At 42.2% G+C, this 22426-nt stretch overlaps 1 protein-coding gene across 1 annotated transcript in view; it reads left to right on the top strand.

The window, feature by feature from the left end:
* The window catches only part of SLC1A2 (solute carrier family 1 member 2), a 114004-nt gene that overhangs the window by 78663 nt on the left and 12915 nt on the right, over positions 1–22426 (top strand). Inside the window, exons 7-10 of the mRNA XM_074955275.1 lie at positions 3082–3315; positions 7814–8008; positions 12134–12268; positions 21819–22050. Of these exons, the coding sequence (XP_074811376.1) occupies positions 3082–3315; positions 7814–8008; positions 12134–12268; positions 21819–22050 (796 nt within the window). The remainder of the gene's footprint in view (positions 1–3081; positions 3316–7813; positions 8009–12133; positions 12269–21818; positions 22051–22426) is intronic.

Below are 22426 nucleotides of genomic sequence, written 5' to 3'. Positions count from 1 at the left end.
TTATCAACATTGAACAGAACAGAGCACCACACCGGTGACCTCTGACAACTGAACAAAACGTTTTTGAATAACATGTGCCTCAGTTAGGATGCAGTGTTTTTTGTGGCATGCTGTTTTAACCATTTAACAGCCATGGTTATAGTTTGCAATATTTTACATTTTAAGGCTACAGTCTCTGCCCTAGCCTTACAAATTATATTACATGTTTCTTCCCCATTATATTTTTTTAAACTCTGTGGGGATTTGCAGGGAGAGGTTAAGGGGGTTCCCTAGCTCGTGGTTTTCTGTCATGTTAGATCACAATTCCTATAGTGGACAGCTCGCTTACTCACCAGATCAGTGGTCGGAGTCACCAGTGTTGTCAGATGTCACCATTGTGGTGCTCTGCTCTGTTCAATGTGATAACAGTCGGCTGAATCCGTGTGTTCCCTCTGTGTGCTATCCCAGCTCTGTGCAGATAGCTGACACAGCAGACCCCAAGAGAACCCCCAATGACCACAGACTCCAATAAGGTACAAAGGCGCCCAGCCAGGTTTATTGCCAAACGAAACACAGTCTCTAACTCCCCGGATCAGATGTCTACGGTTCTGCTAGTACATATGTGCTTCCTGACAATGGACGCAGCTCAGTCAGTGGCAGGACTCTCCAGACATCCACTCAGGGATGCATTCTTTTACACAGGTACAAACAAGTTACACATCACTCCTGACGTATTGAGATACAACCCCTCTATGTGTTAGGGTGCTGCCTCTCTCCTGGTACATGTTGGTTCGAACAAACAACTCTATCCATTATATTATCCCTTTGACCCTGTCCTTAGGATGGGTCAGTCTGTTCCTCATTATCTTTGTGGAATGTGTTCGTACCAGAACGTTCTAGTGCCATCCTGGCACATGTTCATTCTTTTAGGACTTTATACCTTATAGATATGTGTATATGTGCAATTAGCAGCCACCTTCTTGCCAACTTCCGTGAGCAGGGCCTGCCTCTGGCTCAGAGCTTAACTTTGCTTTATGTTAGCAAAGTCTTGACCATTACATTAGTTGGGGCGTCAGGCCTCATTCCGGACCTCTGATACAAGGCTTATGTTTCAGGGCCACATCTTACTACAGTGGTGATGCTGTATATCCCTCTACAGGAATTATTCTTGGTGAATCTTATACTAAAAACAGACTACACAGCAACTGGTGAAATGGTTTGAAATATTACGCCTAAATTTTTAAGTGACTAGTAAAGTAGGGTGTCATTTTTTGGGTGCGACACCTGAGAAAACTGAAAGAGCATGATTTTCAGAAAGCCCTTTGCACCTGCCGTCTGAAACTCAGATCCCTTCAAATCGTCTCAAGTTAGGCACCCATAATCACTGGCCACTTTTGAAAACTTAGACCCCTCCCTATTTTATTCAGGAGGGACATTTTATTGTTTGCTCTTCCTCTAGAAGTGCAGTTTCCTCACAGCAGGAATGTTATAAAAAGAAGCTGAGCAAGATGAATACCACAAACCAGCATTTGCAAACATTCTTTACAATGAAAAATGTCTCCTTGCTTCAAACATGTTCTTAAATCCCCTTTATTGAATCTTCACAAACGGTGACTGTTTACATGAATGTTTTGGAAAGGCTTTTCAATGTGGACTAAATTCATCCCTGTGCAGTGGAGCCCAGGTGAAACCTATGCAACATTTATGTCCCACTTAAACCTTCCTGACAAGGGTAAAAATGTATGGAAGTAACTTATAAACTTTATACTGACCCCCCTGAGGTGGAGTAAATGTTACCTTGTCTGAACTCATATTCACATGACATGAAGGCATTCCTCATCCACATTATTTGTCATTTATTAGAAGTATAATAAATGAACAACACACCATGTACAGTCAATCTGTGGAACCTTTGCCAGAGGATGTTGTAAAGGCCAAAACTATAATAGGGTTAAATAAAGAACTAGATAAATTAATGGAAGATAAACCTATCTATGGCTATTAGCCAGGATGGGCAGGGATGGTGTTCTTGTCCATTTCCAGCTTCTGGCAAACAGAGGCTGGGAATGGATGACAGGGGATGGGATCACTTGGTGATTACCTGTTCTGTTCATTCCCTCTGAAGCACCTGGCATTGGCCACTGGCGGAAGACAGGATACTGGGCTAGATGGACCTTTGGTCTGACCCAGTATGGCCAGTCTTATGTTCTTATAAATTATGTAGTACCAAAATGTGTTATTCTCATTTAAAATCAAGGAGCAGAAGAAATACCATGTAACTTAGGTGACCAATCACACACCACACGTATAGAATCATAGAACATCAGGGTTGGACGGGACCTCAGGAGGTCATCTAGTCCAACCCCCTGCTCAAAGCAGGACCAATCCCCAATTTTTGCCCCAGATCCCAAATGGCCCCCTCAGGGATTGAACTCACAACCCTGGAATGTTGAAATGGTTTAGCAGGCCAATGTTCAAACCACTGAGCTATCCCTCCCCCCATCAAAAGCATATAGTTAATGAACAATCCATAGATTGAAAACTGCTTGTCGAAACCATTCAATGAGCATAAAATAGATTGGCTCACAGCAAAAATGGCTAGATACATCAGATCATTTATCTTCAACAAATATTTCAAACCTGAACTTGATGAAAAATGCTACATAATAGTTAAGTATTTTAACAAAAATACAGTATTCTTCAGTAAAGATCCAAAACACTTGCATGTATAGTACAGATACTACCTGCTTATGGGATATTACTATAGGGCCAAAGCCTTACTCTGCAAACATACATTGAATTCAGTGGTGGTGAGTAAAAAAAATTCGAGTAGAAATTGAGTAAAAACCTTAGGATTCGGCCCCTGAAGTATTGTAGTATGGCAGGTTCCTCTGTATAGGCTTTACTCATACTATATTAAGAGAGGCATGAAGGACAGCCACTGAACCACCATCATTCAGTAGTTCTGTATCCTCTTCACATCTCAAAGTGTTCAGTCTAGAAGCCTGGATCTCTCTCCATAGTCCCACATGTTTTTGTGCACAGGTTTTATGGCTGCATGCCGCAAGGATCAGTTCCGTCTGTTCTGTTTTTTTTTTCTAGGTACTCTCCTTTCGGCATTGCCTGCCTTATTTGCGGGAAAATCATTGCAATTAAGGACTTAGAAGTGGTTGCCAGGCAACTTGGAATGTACATGGTAACAGTGATCGTGGGCCTTCTCATCCACGGTGGGATCTTCTTGCCTTCACTGTACTTCGTGATAACAAGGAAAAGCCCCTTCACATTCCTTGCTGGCATTTTCCAGGCATGGATCACAGCTCTAGGCACAGCTTCCAGGTACTGCATGTGAACTGCCACCTTATTTATATTTTAGCAGCTCATTAGCTGCCATTTAGACATTATGCAGCTGCTGTTCTGACCTTTACCAGAAAGTTATTTTGTCATTAATACCAATCAGTAAACAGCTTCTGATCACCTTATTTCTATTTGAAAAAAAAAAATCTTTACCTCACATTCTGTAGACTTAAAGAGAGGCAGTATGGATAGTGGCATAGAGGCTGGATAGTGGCCCCAGGCTGAATGTCAGGGGACTGGACTTCTGTTCCCTGAGTGGCCCCTGACTCACTGTGCAAACCAGGTAACATCTGTGCTTTAGTTTCCTGCCCTGTAAAATAGGGATAATGCTACTTACCCACCTTGGTTAAGCACTTTAAGATCTGTGGATGAAGTGCTATGAGTGTTATTAGTTATTAAATGGAAATGTACAGAGCCATAATTGTCACAGGGCTACATATTTGTCACAGTTCTGGGGTTAACTGCACTTCTGCCCTCCTTTGTGGTGTAATCAAGTATGCCCCTTTACATTGCAGGCCTCCAGAAGCACCTGTCTGTGGGTGGATACCCACATCCCTCTCTCTCCAGACCAGGGATTTAGCCTTACTGTTCCCCTGCAATTCACGTAGACTGTCCCAACAGCTCTGATCTCAGTCTAGCACCTGCAGTTCCGCTGTCTCTCAGGGGCTATGACAGTGTTTACCAATCACTAGCCAGCTTTCACAAAGTAAAGTACATTTATTTTAGGGCAAAAGCATTAGAGAAATATATCCTGAAACAAACAATTTGCATGCAAGCTAAGCTTACCAGGTGTTACCCATCTTCCAAACGAAGACCCTGGCAGGTTCCACTGCTTCCCACTCTTCCAGCAGGGCTTTTGCCTCTTGGTTACAGTTTCATGAAAGTTTGAGGATCAAAGTGAGGCTCCCCCAGCCAGTTCAGGCTGACCCTTTATTCCAAAAGCCCTTACTTTGTCTGCCACACCTTTTGAACTGGGTCTGAACCAGTATGTGCAATTTGCCCCAGAGGTGGTACTTCTCTGGAGCTGTTTGTCTGTCCCAGGATCTGCAGTGATTACCCCTGCTGATTTTAGTTCCCTGGGGTGGCATAGTAACCCTCCTCCTTGGAGCTAGCATACAATCCCCACCTCATGAAGGTAAATATAGACACACATTTATGAGTAATCCCTTTGCTCATAGCTTATGGCACATCTCAATATAGAAATATTTTGAATTTTCCATGTTTTCAAGGTCTCACATTTGTCACAATATTCACATTGCTGCTTCTAAATGAAGTTGCAATGCTAGGTTACAAGTAGGGAACACAAGAGGTAGATGAAGGTCCTGGACTCTCACCAGCAGTTCCACCCATGCCTGCTTCCTCCAGATTGGAATTTAGGAATACCCTGAGTGATGATATTGAGTAGCACAAGCTGTTTAGTTAGTCTGAGAGCTAGAGAACCAGAGTTTGTCTGTGCATTTTGACCTAAATAAAGTTCTATTTATATTTTTAAGAACTCAGCTCCCAGCTCTTCTCTACCAAAAAGGACACAACAGGTATCCCATGAGCTCTCTGCAAATTAGGACTGGGAACTAAATTTTGCCCAATCAGAAGGAAGGAGATACTCAAAATCTCATTGAAAATTCTATTTTTCTGTGTCTTTTGGCCATGTTTGGCAGGCTAAAGGGCTTTGGATAAGGATCTGAATTGTTTAGTCCTTCATCGAGCACAGATCTGTGAATCAGTAAATGGAAAGGGAGTAGGACACTGGATGACTCAGGAACTGGTAATAAGATATGGTGCTTTTTGCTAGGGATCATTGGTTTTCAATGGAAAATTGGGTTTGACTAAAATAAAGTCTTGTCCCTATTTCCCCAGAGCCAGACTGCATCTCCCATGATGCACCATAGAAGCTAGTGACTTCTATGATGCACTGCAATGGCTCAACAAGACCGGAGATTGTGGTGGATCATGGGAGATATCTGGCCTGGGAGCCTGGCCCAGAGAGGAGAGTGTGAGCCTAAGACACAGAAAAACTACAACTCCAATGTGGCACTGAGGCAGCATTTCTGAATCAAAATGTTCAGTTTTCAACCAAAAGTTTTTGGCTGAAAATTGTTGTGTTTTGTCCAAAATGTTTTGTTTTATCACCAAAACAATCACAATTTTCCACAGGAAAAAAAATCTGTGTTACAGCCAGATCTCACCCATTGGTTCACATATAACCTGGGTCAGCAGTGATTGAAAGTCTTTAACATCTGACAGCTATTCAGAGCCTGTGTGAAATGATTCAGTAGTTCTCAGTCCAAATTCTTATAGACAAGTGTCCACATCACATCACAGTATTGCAGCTGGCACTCTTGTTTGGGGTCCTCACTGAGAAGCCAAAACTCTTGGACAATCAAACCCTTCCTCATACCATGATTAAGATTGTTAGGACAAGATGGGAAATCTTGTACTGCTTCTACCTACCCTGCACTTTCTTCCAGAGATGATAAAAATCACTTCCAGCCCCGGGGCAGTCAATCTGGCACCATTCATGAGCACGGAATTCACCTATGCTAAAAAAAGGGAGTAAAATTAAGGGGGAAAAGGCTTGCTTGTCCTCCAAATGTCCACAAAGCAACACCTCAGTGTAAATGGCAAAACCAGGAGGAGTCAATTACAGCAGCCCTAGGTAGGCCACTACCATGTACACACTTTCATCTCTGCTCCAAGTTGTGAAAAGTGACTGATGTCACTTTGGATTTACTCATGGAGGAGAAAATGAAGCTTATTTAACTGAACTTCAATGGTGTGAACAGAGAACTGTTTTTCCCTTTCTAAGGAGTAAGATATGGAAATCTCTTTGTCATGGAAGCCAGCACAACATAGCAGAGTGAAAAAACAGGGATTTTTATACATTCAGCCATCTCCATACATGCAAACAGTCTTCTACATGGACTACTAAAGCAGCTCATGAGGGAATATGCCTTACATTTCCCATCTTGAAGTGAGATTATTCTGTTTTTTTATATATACTCTAGTTGTGTCACATCACAGAATGAATATTTGATTGGCTGTGGTAAAAAACATTGCATGTTATAACTAAACCACATGGGTGCCAGAACAGAGTTGGCTGAACCTATTTACCAGGTTCATGGATCTCTTTTTAAAAAACCCTCAGCGAGTGAGAAGAGCAGGGTGGCATTATAAGCACAGGACCCTGAGCCAGGAATACAAGAACCAAATTGACCTCTGACTCTTACTCCATCTGTGATATTGAAGAAGTCACTTAATCTTTTGGTTTCTCATTTTATCCTTCTGTAAAATGGAGATATCTATATTTTCCTACTTCAGAGAGTCACTGTGGGGACTAAGTACTGAATGTTAAAAACCGAAGTTGCAAGGCAGTATATGCAATATGCAGTAAGGATTTATTGTAGTATATTTTAGTGAATTCAGCCCTTTGTTCTGCTCACTATACGCAATAGTAAACATTCTTGTCAGACCAAAACTAGTATTGGTACAGTAATCAGGATGACCTTTGAGAAATTTCCATTAGCTCATCTGGGGGTATGCAAACGAGTTGGTACAGACATGGTTCACCTATCTTTATATTGAGCAACTGCTCTACAGGAATTTCCCCAGAACAGTGTTCATTTTTCAGAGTTGACTCTGGTCAGGATGTAACCAAGTTCATTTAGTGAAGGGTTGGACCAGAGTCAAACACTGAAAATGAAAATTACATCAATATATGTAATTGAATTGGATTCATTAATTTAGAGGCAGATCCTTCAGCTGAGCTAAGCACACTTAGGCAGCAGAGGAAGGAATCTCAACTCACTAGACAGAAAGAGTGGTTATGGAACTACTCTGCTGCGGGTACTCAGGCCTAATGAGTGAAATAGCCTACTCTGCCCCCTACAGAGGGGTGGCAGGGTAGATCCACACAAGCACCTGTTCCTCAGTGCCAACCTTGCTGTCCCCCAAGCTCTGTGAACGAGGAGTACACAGGCCACTGGTTCCTCTGCAAAGAACACCGCCACAACTGAAGAGAGGCAGAATTTGACTCTTCAATATTGGTTTTAATTCGCATTGCAAAAAACCATTTGGCTCTGTGCTTTGAAAAAAAATCCAAGAAATAATTCATACATTGGGTAGAAAGTCCAGCTAGCCCCTGTGTGACCCAGAATCCGACCTCCAGTTAATACTGAAGTATGTCTTGATTGAAAAAAGGTTTACGGCCACAGGAGGATTGAAAAAAACAAAATTTGGCAAAGGAAGGGAAATAAGTAATGTTGCCAGTTTTCTAGCAATGAGGTACTAAAAATCTCGTATTAAGCACTGTGCTTGTCTTTCCTATAGAATTCAGTAACTTCTATTTGGTTGCACATTCTTTAATGCATGTATTGGACTTGAGAAAGGAAATGGAACAAGACCAGAACTATTGCAATTTTGCTATGACCATCATGCAAGAATATTGTGTACCACGTAACCCTGTCTTTGCTCATTTTTTCAGTGCTGGTACATTACCTGTCACTTTCCGTTGTCTTGAAGAAAACTTGGGCATTGATAAGCGTGTAACAAGATTTGTCCTGCCTGTTGGAGCAACAATTAACATGGATGGGACAGCCCTGTATGAAGCAGTTGCTGCCATCTTCATAGCACAGATGAATGGAATTGTGTTGGATGGTGGGCAGATAGTCACTGTGAGGTGGGTTCTATATGTTTCTGCAAACTGGGTCTTTGATTTAGAAGGCTGTATAGTATGAAGATGCAGTGATGGCTTCTGAATGCCTATGGATTCTTATACAGTGAAATGTATGGACTTTGGCTTCTCACAGTGGTATTGAATGGATAAGACTGTTAAATAGCTATGGCCTCGATTCATGGATTCTAAGACCAGAATGGACCATTGTGATCCTCTAATCTGACCTCCTGTATTAACACAGGCCATAAGACTTCCCAAAGAGATTCTCCACTGCCTTGCACTGTGTGTCATCATTTGTGACTTCTGGGTTAGTAACATTTTAAACTCATTTTGCACAGGAGTAAATGACAACATGAGGAGCAAGGCAATGGTCTTGTCTGTCCAACATAATAATAAACTTAATTAAATGTAGCGGAATGCTCCAAGGTAGGTACAGGACATTAATTATTTAGAAAGTCCATATGAGTACTAATAGAAAAAGACTTTCCCATAAAAATATCCATATATATATGGTTAGCTTGTGTTATTTCCTCTCATTTTGCCAATTAATAATAAAAATAATGTGAGTGGGCCATGGTGACAAAAATAATGTGAGTGGGCCATGGTGACAAAGAGAGATGGCTGCCGCGTAATGTATTCTGGCATAGTCCAGACGAGCAGAGGGATTTCTTGGGATCTGCCAGTAGACATGAGAGCAGCCCTTATGCACTTTTAAACTTGTCCTAGGGCCAGTTTGGCTCTGGGCAGCCCCTTTGATTAGGGGGAAGAGGGCCATATATGCCTCCCCATCCGACATTTACAATGAGTGTTGCTGTGGCACAAATACTGATATAGCCCTTGAGTTCCTAGAGGCAAGGCTAGGAGTCACAGGGTACTTTACTCATCACTTGACAGCTCCTCCTCCAGGCTGTTCTGGGGATTAGTTCTGCTCAGCTAACACCCCTTTCCAGCAGTTGCACTCCCTCACTCTCTGTCTGCAGCTCTTCTGTTGTTCCAGGAGCTGCTGCTTCCCCTTTGTGATTCAGTCCCCTGGCAGGACACTAAGTGGTTTTCCCTTCCAGGGTATGATACTTTCTAGGTATCTCTAGACAAATAGCATTCAACAATCCTCACATCCACTGCCCCTCTAACAGTCCGCTAATTCACTGTCCCTAGCAATACCACTCTGGCAGGATTAGTTGGTAAGGGAACCCAGGCCTATCCTCTACTCTGGGTTCCAGCCCAGGGCCCTTTACCAAGCAGTCAAGGTCTGCAGCTTCCCTAACGTTACTGCTCTTGCCCTAGGACTACTTCCTACTCTGCTTCCACCCATACTAGTCAAGTCCCTCTCTCCTGGGGTCTACTAGGTCTCAGGGATTCTTCACCCTCTTTCTCTCAAGAAGAGAGACCACCACTCTTCACCCCACAGCCTCCTTTTTGTTGCCAGTCTCTTGGCTTTATGTAAGTCCCATCTGTTCCCTCACAGGTGAGCTAGATTCCAGTTAGTGGCTGCCTCCTAGCCTAAATCTCTCTCCTGTCTGCCACTTAATTGGTTAATTGGGTCTGCCTGGCCTAATTCAGTCCTCCCCATCTGGACTACATCAATGCTTACTAAGGGACATTTAGTGTGCTCCAGCAGGGTCCACCCAGGGGAGTTGGAGAGGAAAACACTTGTGTGCTCTTCAGTTCATATCCCCATAGTCCAGACTCTGGCACAGCAATCCAGCAAAATCTCACGTGCAGGTGTAGAACCACTTGGTCATGTTCAAGAGGCACTAGAGAGGTACAAGTCTGCTAGAAGCTGGAACATGTCTGGGTGAGGGGAAGTGGCACTGAAGACAGCTTACCTGCCGGCTAGAGAATAGGTACCCCAACCAGGCAAGTCAAAGAAAAGGAAACTTCAGATAAGTCTAAGGGGGGATGTAAGTAACTACCAACATGGTTTATATTTATCTATTTCTATATTAATAACTTTTGCTGACTGTTCCAAGTGGCAGGGTATCAGATCAGTCCTGTCACATGAAATGAGTTTGACACCCCTGAGCTACCATTACAGCAAAATAGACTGGAGATTGTAGATCTTAAATTCTATCTCAGTGTGCTCACGTTAACCCCGAGTACAGTAGATCTATCCCTATTATGTCAAATCATTACATATAGAACTACGTTTAAATATCTGGAAGCTCAAAAGAATACACACATTTAAATTAGGTTAGTATAATTTTGGCATGTTTTACTGTAACCCAATTTAAAGTCATATTCGATCCTGTGACTAAAAAAAGAGAATGGTAAAGTTATGACTGTTGCTGCTGAATTCATTTACAATGGAAAATATGACAGATGCACTAAGCTTGACATTTTGAATCATAATAATTCAAACCACACATGAATGCTGCCAAGTTTGCCTTTTCCTTGTGTCTCTAATCCACCCACCTTCGTCTTAGCTAACTCCTTTTCAGGATAAAGAAGTGCCCGCACTGGAATTTCTAGTGTTGCATTTCTTGCCCAACTATATTAGTAACATATTTTCCAGTTCTTTGCCTCCTGCAGGTTACTTACAATAGTAACATATGGTTTTAAAGGGGTTAGGCTGCTTCTCTCAAAGGCAGATGCTGCAAAGTTGGACCTTGAATAATACAATTTAGTTTTTAGAAATAAGAACATTCTTTTTAGTGGTGAGTTGCTAATAAAATATTTGCTGCCAGAGGAAGTTCTGGAACTTGTTGACCACAAGTCTTGGTGAACCTGAATTATTCCTCCTGCTCCTACTCTAAAGAATTGACTCACTGTGCCTGATTCAGATCTTGCACCATTTGTACACTAGTGCAGTTGACCCCCTGAACTTCCCAGAATGATTCTTGATGTATGTTGGTCTGAGATCTGAATGATGTTGGCAGAGAGCAACTCTCTCCCCAGTGCAATATGATGGGATGATATTTGTGTTGTGACACTCATACTATGTCCTGATATGACAATGCAAATGGCTAGAAGGTTGTTCTCTTATATCTGCCAAACCCAACTAGCAATGCTGGGGTTAGGTTCAAATGACCCAAATGCAGGCTCAGGCAGGCTTAGCAATTCTCCTTTTTGCACCTCATATCTGTCCTTTTGGGCATTTCTGCTTTAACCCAACAACCAGACCTGGCAAAGCAACCTACCCCTTGGAGATGATAATCCTGGAAATGGTAGGGGCTCAAATGCTGTGTCCTCACATTAGCACCATGGCTGTAGCCCAGTATTTACCCCATGGAGGCACTTATTCCCCCACCCCTTTATTGGAAGCACTTTAAAATCTTCCTTGGTGAACTCACAGCATCTCAAATTTAGTAGTAAATTGCGCGATCTATTTCAGAAAGACAGAGACTTCTTTTATATTTTTTATTGTTCCTTGGCTCCCTCACTGCCTAATTTATTTTCCATTCTACAAAGGAATGCCCAGTGTCTCTGTAGCCTGGTTTTTCAAACTTCCAGCATTTGTAGCACAGACGTTCACTGTACTTGACTTTCACATTCTACTAATTGGAGCAAAAGCAGGCATGACTTTGGATTTGCAAAACCTAGTTAGCTGAATGTTGGTTTGGAAACCAGAACAAGAGAGCTTTGTATCTGGGCTTGGTTTATCACAAGCTCCCAGAGTTTGGAGCACGTGACTGTAGGAGACATAGTCTTTCACCATTTCCTTATTGATAACAACCAATTCCCCCACGCCGTTATCTCACAATACAAACTGCAAGTTCCATAAATTAACATTAATGAACTGCACTGGAAATTCAGCCTGCAGCCCCTACACTGCAGAAATTCCAGTTGGAATGGGGATGTGGATCTGGGCAAAAGCCCTGGATTCAAACATCCCTGAAATGTAGAGAAGAAGGTTGAAAATCAAAACCAGGCTAACAGTATGAATGTTGCAAATTGACTTTATCTTTATAGTAGTCTGAACAAAACCCCCAGATCTGAACTTTCTTAAATTGGAGTTGGTGGAGGAACAGAATCCTCCAAATTGTGGCTTGATCCCATCTCTAATAGTTATGCAGCCCTGTATTTTCTGGGAAATGTCAGTGAAAACCAACCTTTTGTTTTGATCAAGTGAGTACACGTTGAAAGTCACACCCTCTTTGTTGATACCGATTAATGTGTTTATTCTTACAGTCTGACAGCCACCTTAGCAAGTGTTGGAGCTGCCAGTATACCCAGTGCAGGACTGGTCACCATGCTTCTCATCCTCACCGCGGTGGGTCTCCCCACTCAGGACATCAGTCTGCTTGTTGCTGTTGACTGGCTCTTGTAAGTAATAGTGACTCCATGATTCCGAAGAAGTCATCATGTACTTACTTCAAGTAACAAATAATGATTTAATCTTCTCTGCTACCTTTCAATCCTGGATCTCAAAGCACTCTAAAATATACCTATTGTACAGATGGAGCAAGTGGGGCACAGATAGGTGAAGTGGTTTGACATAAGGGCCACTTAAGTCAGCATTAGAACAAGAAATAGAACCTAAAGGGCAGATCTAAACTGTGGCTGGTGTAACTTGCCATAGTTACATTGAAGTCAGTTGACGTAAACAATTGACTTCAATGGAGCTATGACAATGTATACCAGCTGAGGTTCTGTCCCTAAGAGGCTTGACTCACAGACTCCTGCCAAAGCCACTACATTCCCTAGAGATTCATAACCTTCCAAGCTGTTGTTCCAAACTACAAACACAGTTCAATAACAGTTATTCATCTCTGCTTTTATGTTTCCCTATTATAATTCTTGTCTAAATTGAGGGATGGGTAGATGGGTCTAGAACAGAAGGATTTTATATGGCATTGGGCATTTGTATTAATAATATAATCTCGAGTTACATTAGCTAGAATGAACATGCTTCAGGCTACAGCCAACTGCTTGAGGTTAGGAAGAAATCCTCCCACCCTACCCCCATGATAATAGTTGTCTGTTATGCTATGGGAATCTTACATCTTTCTCTGAAGCATCAGGTACTTATGGAGACAGAGCTACAGATGAGATGGACCACTGATCGATCCAGCATAGCAAGTTCTACTAATAGAGTTCCTACTAGCAAGTTGTACTAGCAAGTTCCTAATAGAATCAGGTTTCTTCATAAAATTCTTCTCAACAAAGACACTGTAGGATGAATGTCCTAAAGAAGCCCACAAACCGAATGAAATGAGAAAGCAGACTGGAAAATGGAAGGATATTCCTGGTCAGTTTTTACCAGGAGATTCTCTAAAATATGACCTTACCTACCTATCAACCTCAGGGTCTTGGGATTAGAGTCCTTTCAGTGCCATTGCAGATAGTCAGCCAAGAGACATCGACCTGTTCCACCCTTCTCCCAGAGCTTTCTGTCCCTCACCTCTGGGATTTAGAAGCCCCATTAATAATTATAACAATAATAATACACCCAGAGTCAGATCCTTAGGTGCATTTTAGTTTGGAGGCATAGATATCTTTGTGCCACCTTGCCACAGAGTTCCCAGGGACCAGTTCAGCCCATCAACACAACTTAGAGCAGTCCCAGGGCTCCTCTAAGTTGCACTGATTGGTGACAGACCCCTAGAAACCTCTACATCAGCCTGAATTACTGGAGCACAGTTCACTCCGGTCACTGCCTTACCTGCTTCAGCACACCACTACACAGCCTAAGCTATAAGGTTGCAGGCAGTAATGCTGGGAAGAAGTGTAACTCTAGCTGTGCAGCTTTATACCACTTACTGATGTCCCCAGGCCAGGGGAATCCCCAGTAGCCCAACTGACGCATCTTCAGTGCATTGTGCCATTGGAGTTATGCAGAAGGGGCTTAGCAGAGCTGAGTATTTGGCTTTGAAACTTTAGTGACATAATATGCTATTTATCCCTTGTTGCCATTGGCCCTTGTTGCCGTATTGGGAAGCATTCAAGGTCTCAATCCACACCGTAACATAGCTCCTTTAGCCATCCTTCTCTGATATATCTGCTAGATCTGAGATGAGGGATTTTCTTCAGTTACAGCCAGTGTATCACTCTGTCTGTGACACACCAGTGTCTAAGAACAGTTCACAGCTCCAGTCCCAGTTATAGGGGAAAATGAGGCAGGAATTTACAGCTGGGGCAAGGAAAGGGAATACATGATTTTTAAAAATATATTGTAATTGTGTGAAATCATAGCTCAGAATGGGGAACCAGGGTGAGGCTCAGCAGGCAGCTGGCGAAGGGAAAAGAGGATATTATGTGGTTTTAAATATATTCGTGAAGTCATGGCTCAAAACAGGAAAGTGGCATAGGAATTTGCAGCTAGGAGCGGAAGGACAAGCAAAGGTCCATGTTCAGGTTTTAAATATATGTTTTCATTGGAACTCAAAATAGGCCAAGTAGATAGGGTTCTGCTACTGGTAGGAGGATGCGTAAATACAGCATGTGGTTTGTTTGGGTTCTTAGGGAAATGTCATTTTAAGCCCTACCTACACTAGCGAACCTCAGAGCCGTAATTCATGAGTAGTGCTGCTCCACTGGTGGGAGCTACAGTGTGGGCAGGGCTCAGACGATTTTACCTCTGCGTCATCTAGCCCTGCTCGGAGGAGGGTTAAACGACAGGGGAGTAGCAATGCCTGTGCCATGAAGCTGTGTCGGTGGTGAATCCCAGTTATGAAGCTTGCTAGTATAGACAAGGCCAGAGTCAGAGAAGGAACCTCTGTAAGGAATGTTACAGGATTGTTTCCAAGTGAAAGACAAGCCTGGAACCTTCTCCCAGACTGGGAGGGCTTTGGGGTTCTTTGGCCTGACAAGCAACAGTGGAATCCATAGTGATAATATCAGAGGCTTATTTCAGAGTAGCAGCCGTGTTAGTCTGTATTCGCAAAAAGAAAAGGAGTACTAGTGGCACCTTAGAGACTAACCAATTTATTTGAGCATAAGCTTTCGTGAGCCACAGCTCACTTCATCGGATGCATTCAGTGGAAAATACAGTGAGGAGATTTATATACACACACAGAACATGAAAAAATGGGTGTTATCATACACATTGTAAGGAGGGTGATCACTTAAGATGAGCTATTACCAGCAGGAGAGCGGGGGGGGGGGAGAGAACCTTTTGTAGTGATAATCAAGGTGGGCCATTGCTAGCAGTTAACAGGAACGTCTGAGAAGCGGGGGGGGGGGGGGAGGATAAACATGGGGAAATAGTTTTACTTTGTGTAATGACACATCCACTCCCAGTCTCTATTCAAGCCTCAGTTAATTGTATCCAGTTTGCAAATTAATTCCAATTCAGCAGGCTTAGTGTCAAGGCGCGACAGAGAAAAAAAGGAGGCAAGTTCTGTATATCTTGTCATGCTGATAAAGCTAATGAAACATTCAGGGCCTGATTCTGACCTCGCTTATGCTAGTTTTACACCAGTGTAAATCCATTAACTTTTGTGTGAGATCAGAATCAGGCTCTCTATTAACTGACTGAGTGATAGATATAAATACAGGAGGTGGATACAGGTACAGACAATCACGATGAGCCTGATATCTGGAACTTGTCTGGATGCAAATCAATACAGTAGAAATCTTTTAAGAATAGCAATTATCCTGGCATTTCAGGTCAAATTAGAAAAAATCTTGCAAAAATGGCTCATCTTGTGAGCTTTTTATTGTTCAAGATGAAAGGAAAGATCACAAAATCACCTGATTTGACAGGATTAGGCTGAAATCTCACAGAAAACAGCTTTCACAATTTCAGAACACTCACATCCAAACCTGAGTTTTGACTGGATCTCAGCCTTGACTCTCCATCCCCTCAAATTGAGGCTTAAGGGGGTTCTGGATCTAGATCAGATCATATCCTCATTGGTCCCTCTCTTTTACAGAGAGATTGGGTAGAAAGACAGACACACAGAACTTTATCAGGCAAATTTACCAAGCTTTCACAACTCTCTGTTTAAAACTAAACAAAACACAGTGGTGACATTTAATAGGAAAGCATTATGTGCCAACATCTGGAATGAATCCAGCATCATTAGCTGTAGCCAAGAGCTGGCTACTTTCCAGCTGTGAGACTGACCAGCTTAGCAAATGCCATACCATGGGCCCAGGTACAGAAGTACTTTGCACTGGGTAAACTGCTCAGATCCAACATCTAAAGCAGACATCAGGTCGAGACAGCAGACTGGACTTCTACATAGAGTGCTTCCGCCGACATGCACGGGCTGAAATTGTGGAAAAGCAGCATCACTTGCCCCATAACCTCAGCCGTGCGGAACACAATGCCATCCACAGCCTCAGAAACAACTCTGACATCATAATCAAAAAGGCTGACAAAGAAGGTGCTGTTGTCATCATGAATAGGTCGGAATATGAACAAGAGGCTGCTCGGCAGCTCTCCAACACCACTTTCTACAAGCCATTACCCTCTGATCCCACTGAGAGTTACCAAAAGAAACTACAGCATTTGCTCAAGAAACTCCCTGAAAAAGCACAAGATCAAATCCGCACAGACACACCCCTGGAACCCCGACCTGGGATATTCTATCTACTACCCAAGATCCATAAACCTGGAAATCCTGGGCACCCCATCATCTCAGGCATTGGCACCCTGACAGCAGGATTGTCTGGCTATGTAGACTCCCTCCTCAGGCCCTACGCTACCAGCACTCCCAGCTACCTTCGAGACACCACTGACTTCCTGAGGAAACTACAATCCATCGGTGATCTTCCTGATAACACCATCCTGGCCACTATGGATGTAGAAGCCCTCTACAGCCACACAAAGATGGACTACAAGCCGTCAAGAACACTATCCCCGATAATGTCACGGCTAACCTGGTGGCTGAACTTTGTGACTTTGTCCTTACCCATAACTATTTTACATTTGGGGACAATGTATACCTTCAGATCAGCGGCACTGCTATGGGTACCCGCATGGCCCCACAGTATGCCAACATTTTTATGGCTGATTTAGAACAACGCTTCCTCAGCTCTCGTCCCCTAACGCCCCTACTCTACTTGCGCTATATTGATGACGACATCATCATCTGGACCCATGGAAAAGAAGCCCTTGAGGAATTCCACCATGATTTCAACAATTTCCATCCCACCATCAACCTCAGCCTGGTCCAGTCCACACAAGAGATCCACTTCCTGGACACTACAGTGCTAATAAACAATGGTCACATAAACACCACCCTATACCGGAAATCTACTGACCGCTATTCCTACCTACATGCCTCCAGCATTCACCCTGACCACACCACACGATCCATCGTCTACAGCCAAGCTCTGCGATACAACCGCATTTGCTCCAACCCCTCAGACAGAGACAAACACCTACAAGATCTCTATCAAGCATTCTTACAACTACAATACCCACCTGCAGAAGTGAAGAAACAGATTGACAGAGCCAGAAGAGTTCCCAGAAGTCACCTACTACAGGACAGGCCTAACAAAGAAAATAACAGAACGCCACTAGCCGTCACCTTCAGCCCCCAACTAAAACCCCTCCAACGCATTATTAAGGATCTACAACCTATCCTGAAGGATGACCCAATACTCTCACAAATCTTGGGAGACAGGCCAGTCCTTGCCTACAGACAGCCCCCCAACCTGAAGCAAATACTCACCAACAACCACGTACCACACAACAGAACCACTAACCCAGGAACCTATCCTTGCAACAAAGCCCGTTGCCAACTGTGCCCACATATCTATTCAGGGGACACCATCACAGGGCCTAATAACCTCAGCCACACTATCAGAGGCTCGTTCACCTGCACATCCACTGTGATATATGCCATCATGTGCCAGCAATGCCCCTCTGCCATGTACATTGGTCAAACTGGACAGTCTCTACGTAAAAGAATAAATGGACACAAATCAGATGTCAAGAATTATAACATTCATAAACCAGTCAGAGAACAATTCAATCTCTCTGGTCACGCGATTACAGACATGAAAGTTGTGATATTACAACTGAAACTTCAAATCCAGACTCCAGCGAGAAACTGTTGAATTGGAATTAATTTGCAAATTGGATACAATTAACTTAGGCTTGAATAGAGACTGGGAATGGCTAAGTCATTATGCAAGGTAACCTATTTCCCCTTGTTTTTTCCTACCCCCCTCTCCTCAGATGTTCTTGTTAAACCCTGGATTTGTGCTGGAAATGGCCCACCTTGATTATCATACACATTGTAAGGAGAGTGGTCACTTTAGATAAGCTATTACCAGCAGGAGAGTGGGGTGGGAGGAGTAATTTTTCATGCTTTGTTTGTATATAAAAAGATCTTCTACACTTTCCACAATATGCATCCGATGAAGTGAGCTGTAGCTCACGAAAGCTTATGCTCAAATAAATTGGTTAGTCTCTAAGGTGCCACAAGTACTCCTTTTCTTTTTACCTACATTCAGAAACACAACTGGTAAAGTCTGCATGACATCTGAATCTTTTCTGTAGCTTGTGTAACATGGGTCTAAATTCAAAATGCTTAGGCCCACATTCCTTGGGAAAGTTGAGATTTGAATGTTATTGCTTAGGTCTGTCTCTAGAATGTAAACTCAAGTAGAATGAAATATGAAAACCAGAAGTAGCTATTCCCCTAAGTGCCAACAGGATGAAGGCAAGTTAAGCATGTCACTTTTTGAGTCAGTGGAAGCCTTGAAGAATTTATTTAATCTCCTTTTTAGGATCGTTTCTAGGATCTAGAGTATCTAGTCAAGAAAGCTCCTTGGAAGGAACAACGTCTTTTTACAAACTAGTATTAATAAGAATACCCAACACCATTTGGTGGACCCGCTTCTCCTCTCACTCATATAGTGGTATAACTTTATTGCCTCCAATGCTGCTAACTTTGATTTATACTGGAGTGAGTGGAATACAGAGTCAGACCCTATGAGCCTGATCCAACTCTCATAAAAGTCAATGGGAGCTGGATCTGATTCTACAAGAGAAATAACATAAGTATGAGAAATCCTTTCTTCAGATGAAAGAATCTTTTTGTCTCATCATTGCTGACCCAGCCATCAACCATGTGTTCATTCTTCTGATCTTGACATTACTAAGTATTTTGGGTAGTTGGAAGAGAGAGAGACTCCTTCAGCACTCCTTGTGTTCCCAAAATATTTGCTGTATCTCAGCAGAAGCCAGGTTGACTCCCTTTCTCAGTCTTCATTTCAGAATTCATGTTTCAGGCTACATTGAAGTCGATATATTGCACAAATAATTTACTAGGCCAAATTTTCCTCTTATTTACACTGATGCAACCCTATTGACTTCAGTGGGGTCGTACCACTGTAATCAACATAATTTGGTCTATTGTTTTTAAGAAAAGAATGAATGGAACCTTCTCTCTTTACCCATCCTTCCTCTCTGGATGTAATCATCCTGACTGAAGTCAATGGGAGTCAGTGGGGCCAGTATTTCACACTCCGTGTTTCCGTTAAGTCAATCTAGCCCAGTCTAAAGTGAATAGTTCTGAAACATTGTGCCGTTTGCTTAGTTGAATGTCTTTTCTTGTCTACTAACAGACACAGATAGATTGAGGCATCTCCTCACCTTTTAAATATAAAACATACTGGAGCTATATTTGTGGATTCTGGTCTCCACCTCCTGTCTTGGCATTCTGAGCACCCTGGAGCGGCATTAATGAATTCATTCAAGATGTAACACTATTCACTCAAAATTATCCAGGCGTTCTATAATGTTTCCATGGAGATCTTATTGCTGAGTACAGTATATTTGATGGGTTTTATTAAAAAATGAACCCTCTGCAAGTAATATTTTCCAAGTCTGCCACTTCCACTAGAATTAGGATCATACGTGCATGACATAACTGTAAAAACTTTCACTCAAGCAAAGCAAAACTGGAGGGATTTTTCCTTCTATAATGTTTTGTTATGAGTATTGGCCATAAATGAAAAATGTTTTTCACACTTTGGTACTATTTTGATGAATATTTTGCAAAAAATTTGCTGATATGCTTATGAAATTCCACCATAATTGTCAGATACAATGGCAAAATAATGAAAAACACTTGTGAAATAGATTCAACTGGGTTTTGTAAATGTTTACACTGAATTTTTTTGTCAAAGCGCTAAACAAAAGTTTCACTCATAAGGATATAAAATGATTAGTAGTAGTTAATTGATTTGTAAATCAGATTTAAACTTTTAGCACAGTGCTGAGCGGCAGTGCAATGCAAACCTAGTACCAGCAATATTAGAAAGAGCAGGGAAAAAGCAATGTTGTCAAATCAATGACTGTCATGTGGAAAGGAATTCTACCAGCATGGAATTGTACATGCCTGCTTTTCTGTCATTTGATCAAAGTTCATATTGCTCAATCTTCCTGAGTAGACTTGGGTTTTTTGGAAATACACCTCAGCCTTTCTATATTCCCATTTCTGATTGACTCCCTGATGAAGCAGAAACCAGGCCACCACAAGCATTCTTCCCTTGCTTGCTGTGGGTTTGTTAGATTAGAATTAACAGAGTTTTCTGAGGATGCTTCCGTCCAGCTAATATCAGTAGAGGGCTACAGATTTATTTATTTATTATTATTATTATTATGTTTTACATTTTGGACGCTAAAAGAATTTCAAAGCACCTTTCAAGTTAAATAGACATTCACAACACTATACATGGATCACTTCCCTGCCCCGGAACCACAGCTGCCTCTTGGGGTGAAATGTGACTTTTTAACAGTCCCACAGTGTTGTTGTTGTCATTTACATCAGTGTAAAACAGATGTAAAATGGCACCAGACCAGAGTGAAAGCATGTTACATCTACTTGCACTTAATTTACACTAACATAAATGACTACATCAGGTGCAATGGAGCAGCTCTAGTGTCTGCTATAGGCAGGAGGCATGGAATCAGAGCCCTGAAACCTGTTCTCAGACAACCTCCCTTTAAAAACTTGCACCTGAGCAGGGTTCTGGTGTGGGGGAGAATCTATTCCTTCATGGTCAGAATCACCAGCAGTGTAAAAAGGATACTGGAGAAAGGTAGGGCCTCCACTGATGGTCTAATGTCTGCAAGTGCCAACAAATATGTTTCCTTGTAAAGAAGCATGTGGGCCTAATTTGGCATCAACTTGCAACCCAGAGGCTCTTATTACTGAAGAAGTGTCACTGGTTCATCATTTCACAGGTTATGACCTATATTTTGTTGGCACATACACCCGATCAATACTGGCAATACAGTGTGAATGGGCACAGTGCCACTGTAACAGCTGGCCATGTGTCTGTATGGTACGAAGTGACCAGCATCCAATAGGAGCATTGAAGGTTTGAGTCCTATAGCGAGATTTCACATCATCTTCCCATAGCTTCCTGAGTTTGAATAAAGGGGAGAGGCTATTTATTTATACCACCTGAGAGTTGGAATACATCACTAAATCTAAAAATCATTTCCCCGGTTGTGTAAAGAGAATTCGTGACCCTGATGAATTCAGGATAATTTACTGACAGTGAGGTGGGAAGGGCATATCGATATGAAATCTCCAACCCAAGAAGCAGGCACTTTACAGATCTCAGCAAAATACAAAATACAGTTTGGCTGTTTCTTTGGACAATCACTCTGCCACATCAGGGAACCAGATCTGTGACTGTGGGCATCTGTGCCATGGAAGTCTGTATATAGTTTCTGTTTGAATAGTCCCCTGGGAAGGCAATTCTTTTCAACTTCTCTTGAAAGCTAAAATCCTTTCCACTCTAAAGATCCTATGAACGTTCTGTAGAGGATAAATGACGGCAGCGGCAGCACCTGCAAAATTAGGCACTCCTTTCATCCCGAACTTTCCGCTTTCCCTAATAGTGAACTCCAGACTGATTTATCATTAACTATCAAACCTGTCTGTCTCTCCTTCTGCAGAGACCGGATGAGAACATCAGTAAATGTTGTAGGAGATTCTTTTGGTGCTGGCATTGTGTATCACCTCTCCAAGGCAGAGCTGGAAAACCTGGATTCCCAGCATAAGGGGCATGAAGACATTGAAATGACCAAGACTCAGTCAATTTATGATGACATGAAAAATCATAGGGAAAACAACTCAAACCAATGTGTTTATGCAGCTCACAACTCTGTCATAGTAGATGAATGCAAGGTACCTTTCACATTTATGGATATTGAGACTTGTATATAGCTGTGCATGCTGTGTTTTACTTCATTTTTTAACTGCATGTATTTTTTTTTATTGTTTCACAAATGTGACAGTCTCTGTGAATCTCAGATATTAAGTAAGTTTAAGAAGTTACAAAGATTTTTTGCACTCTTCTTAAACATGGCATTTGAGGTGAAAAATCATATACAATGTTTACATATCAAAAACTAAGGGATTATGCAGCGTATTATGGAATATTCCAAGACAGAGAGAATATGGCTATCTACTTAGTTTCCTTTGTTAACAGAGCGTTTATTGCTGCTCAAATGAAGGCTAACTGCAAACCAAGTGCAAGTATTGTTATTTGATGGCAGTCTTC

This window comes from Natator depressus, chromosome 6 (assembly GCF_965152275.1).
Source record: "Natator depressus isolate rNatDep1 chromosome 6, rNatDep2.hap1, whole genome shotgun sequence".
Classification (NCBI taxonomy): Eukaryota; Metazoa; Chordata; order Testudines; family Cheloniidae; genus Natator; species Natator depressus.
This window is presented reverse-complemented; position numbering and strand designations above follow the sequence as displayed.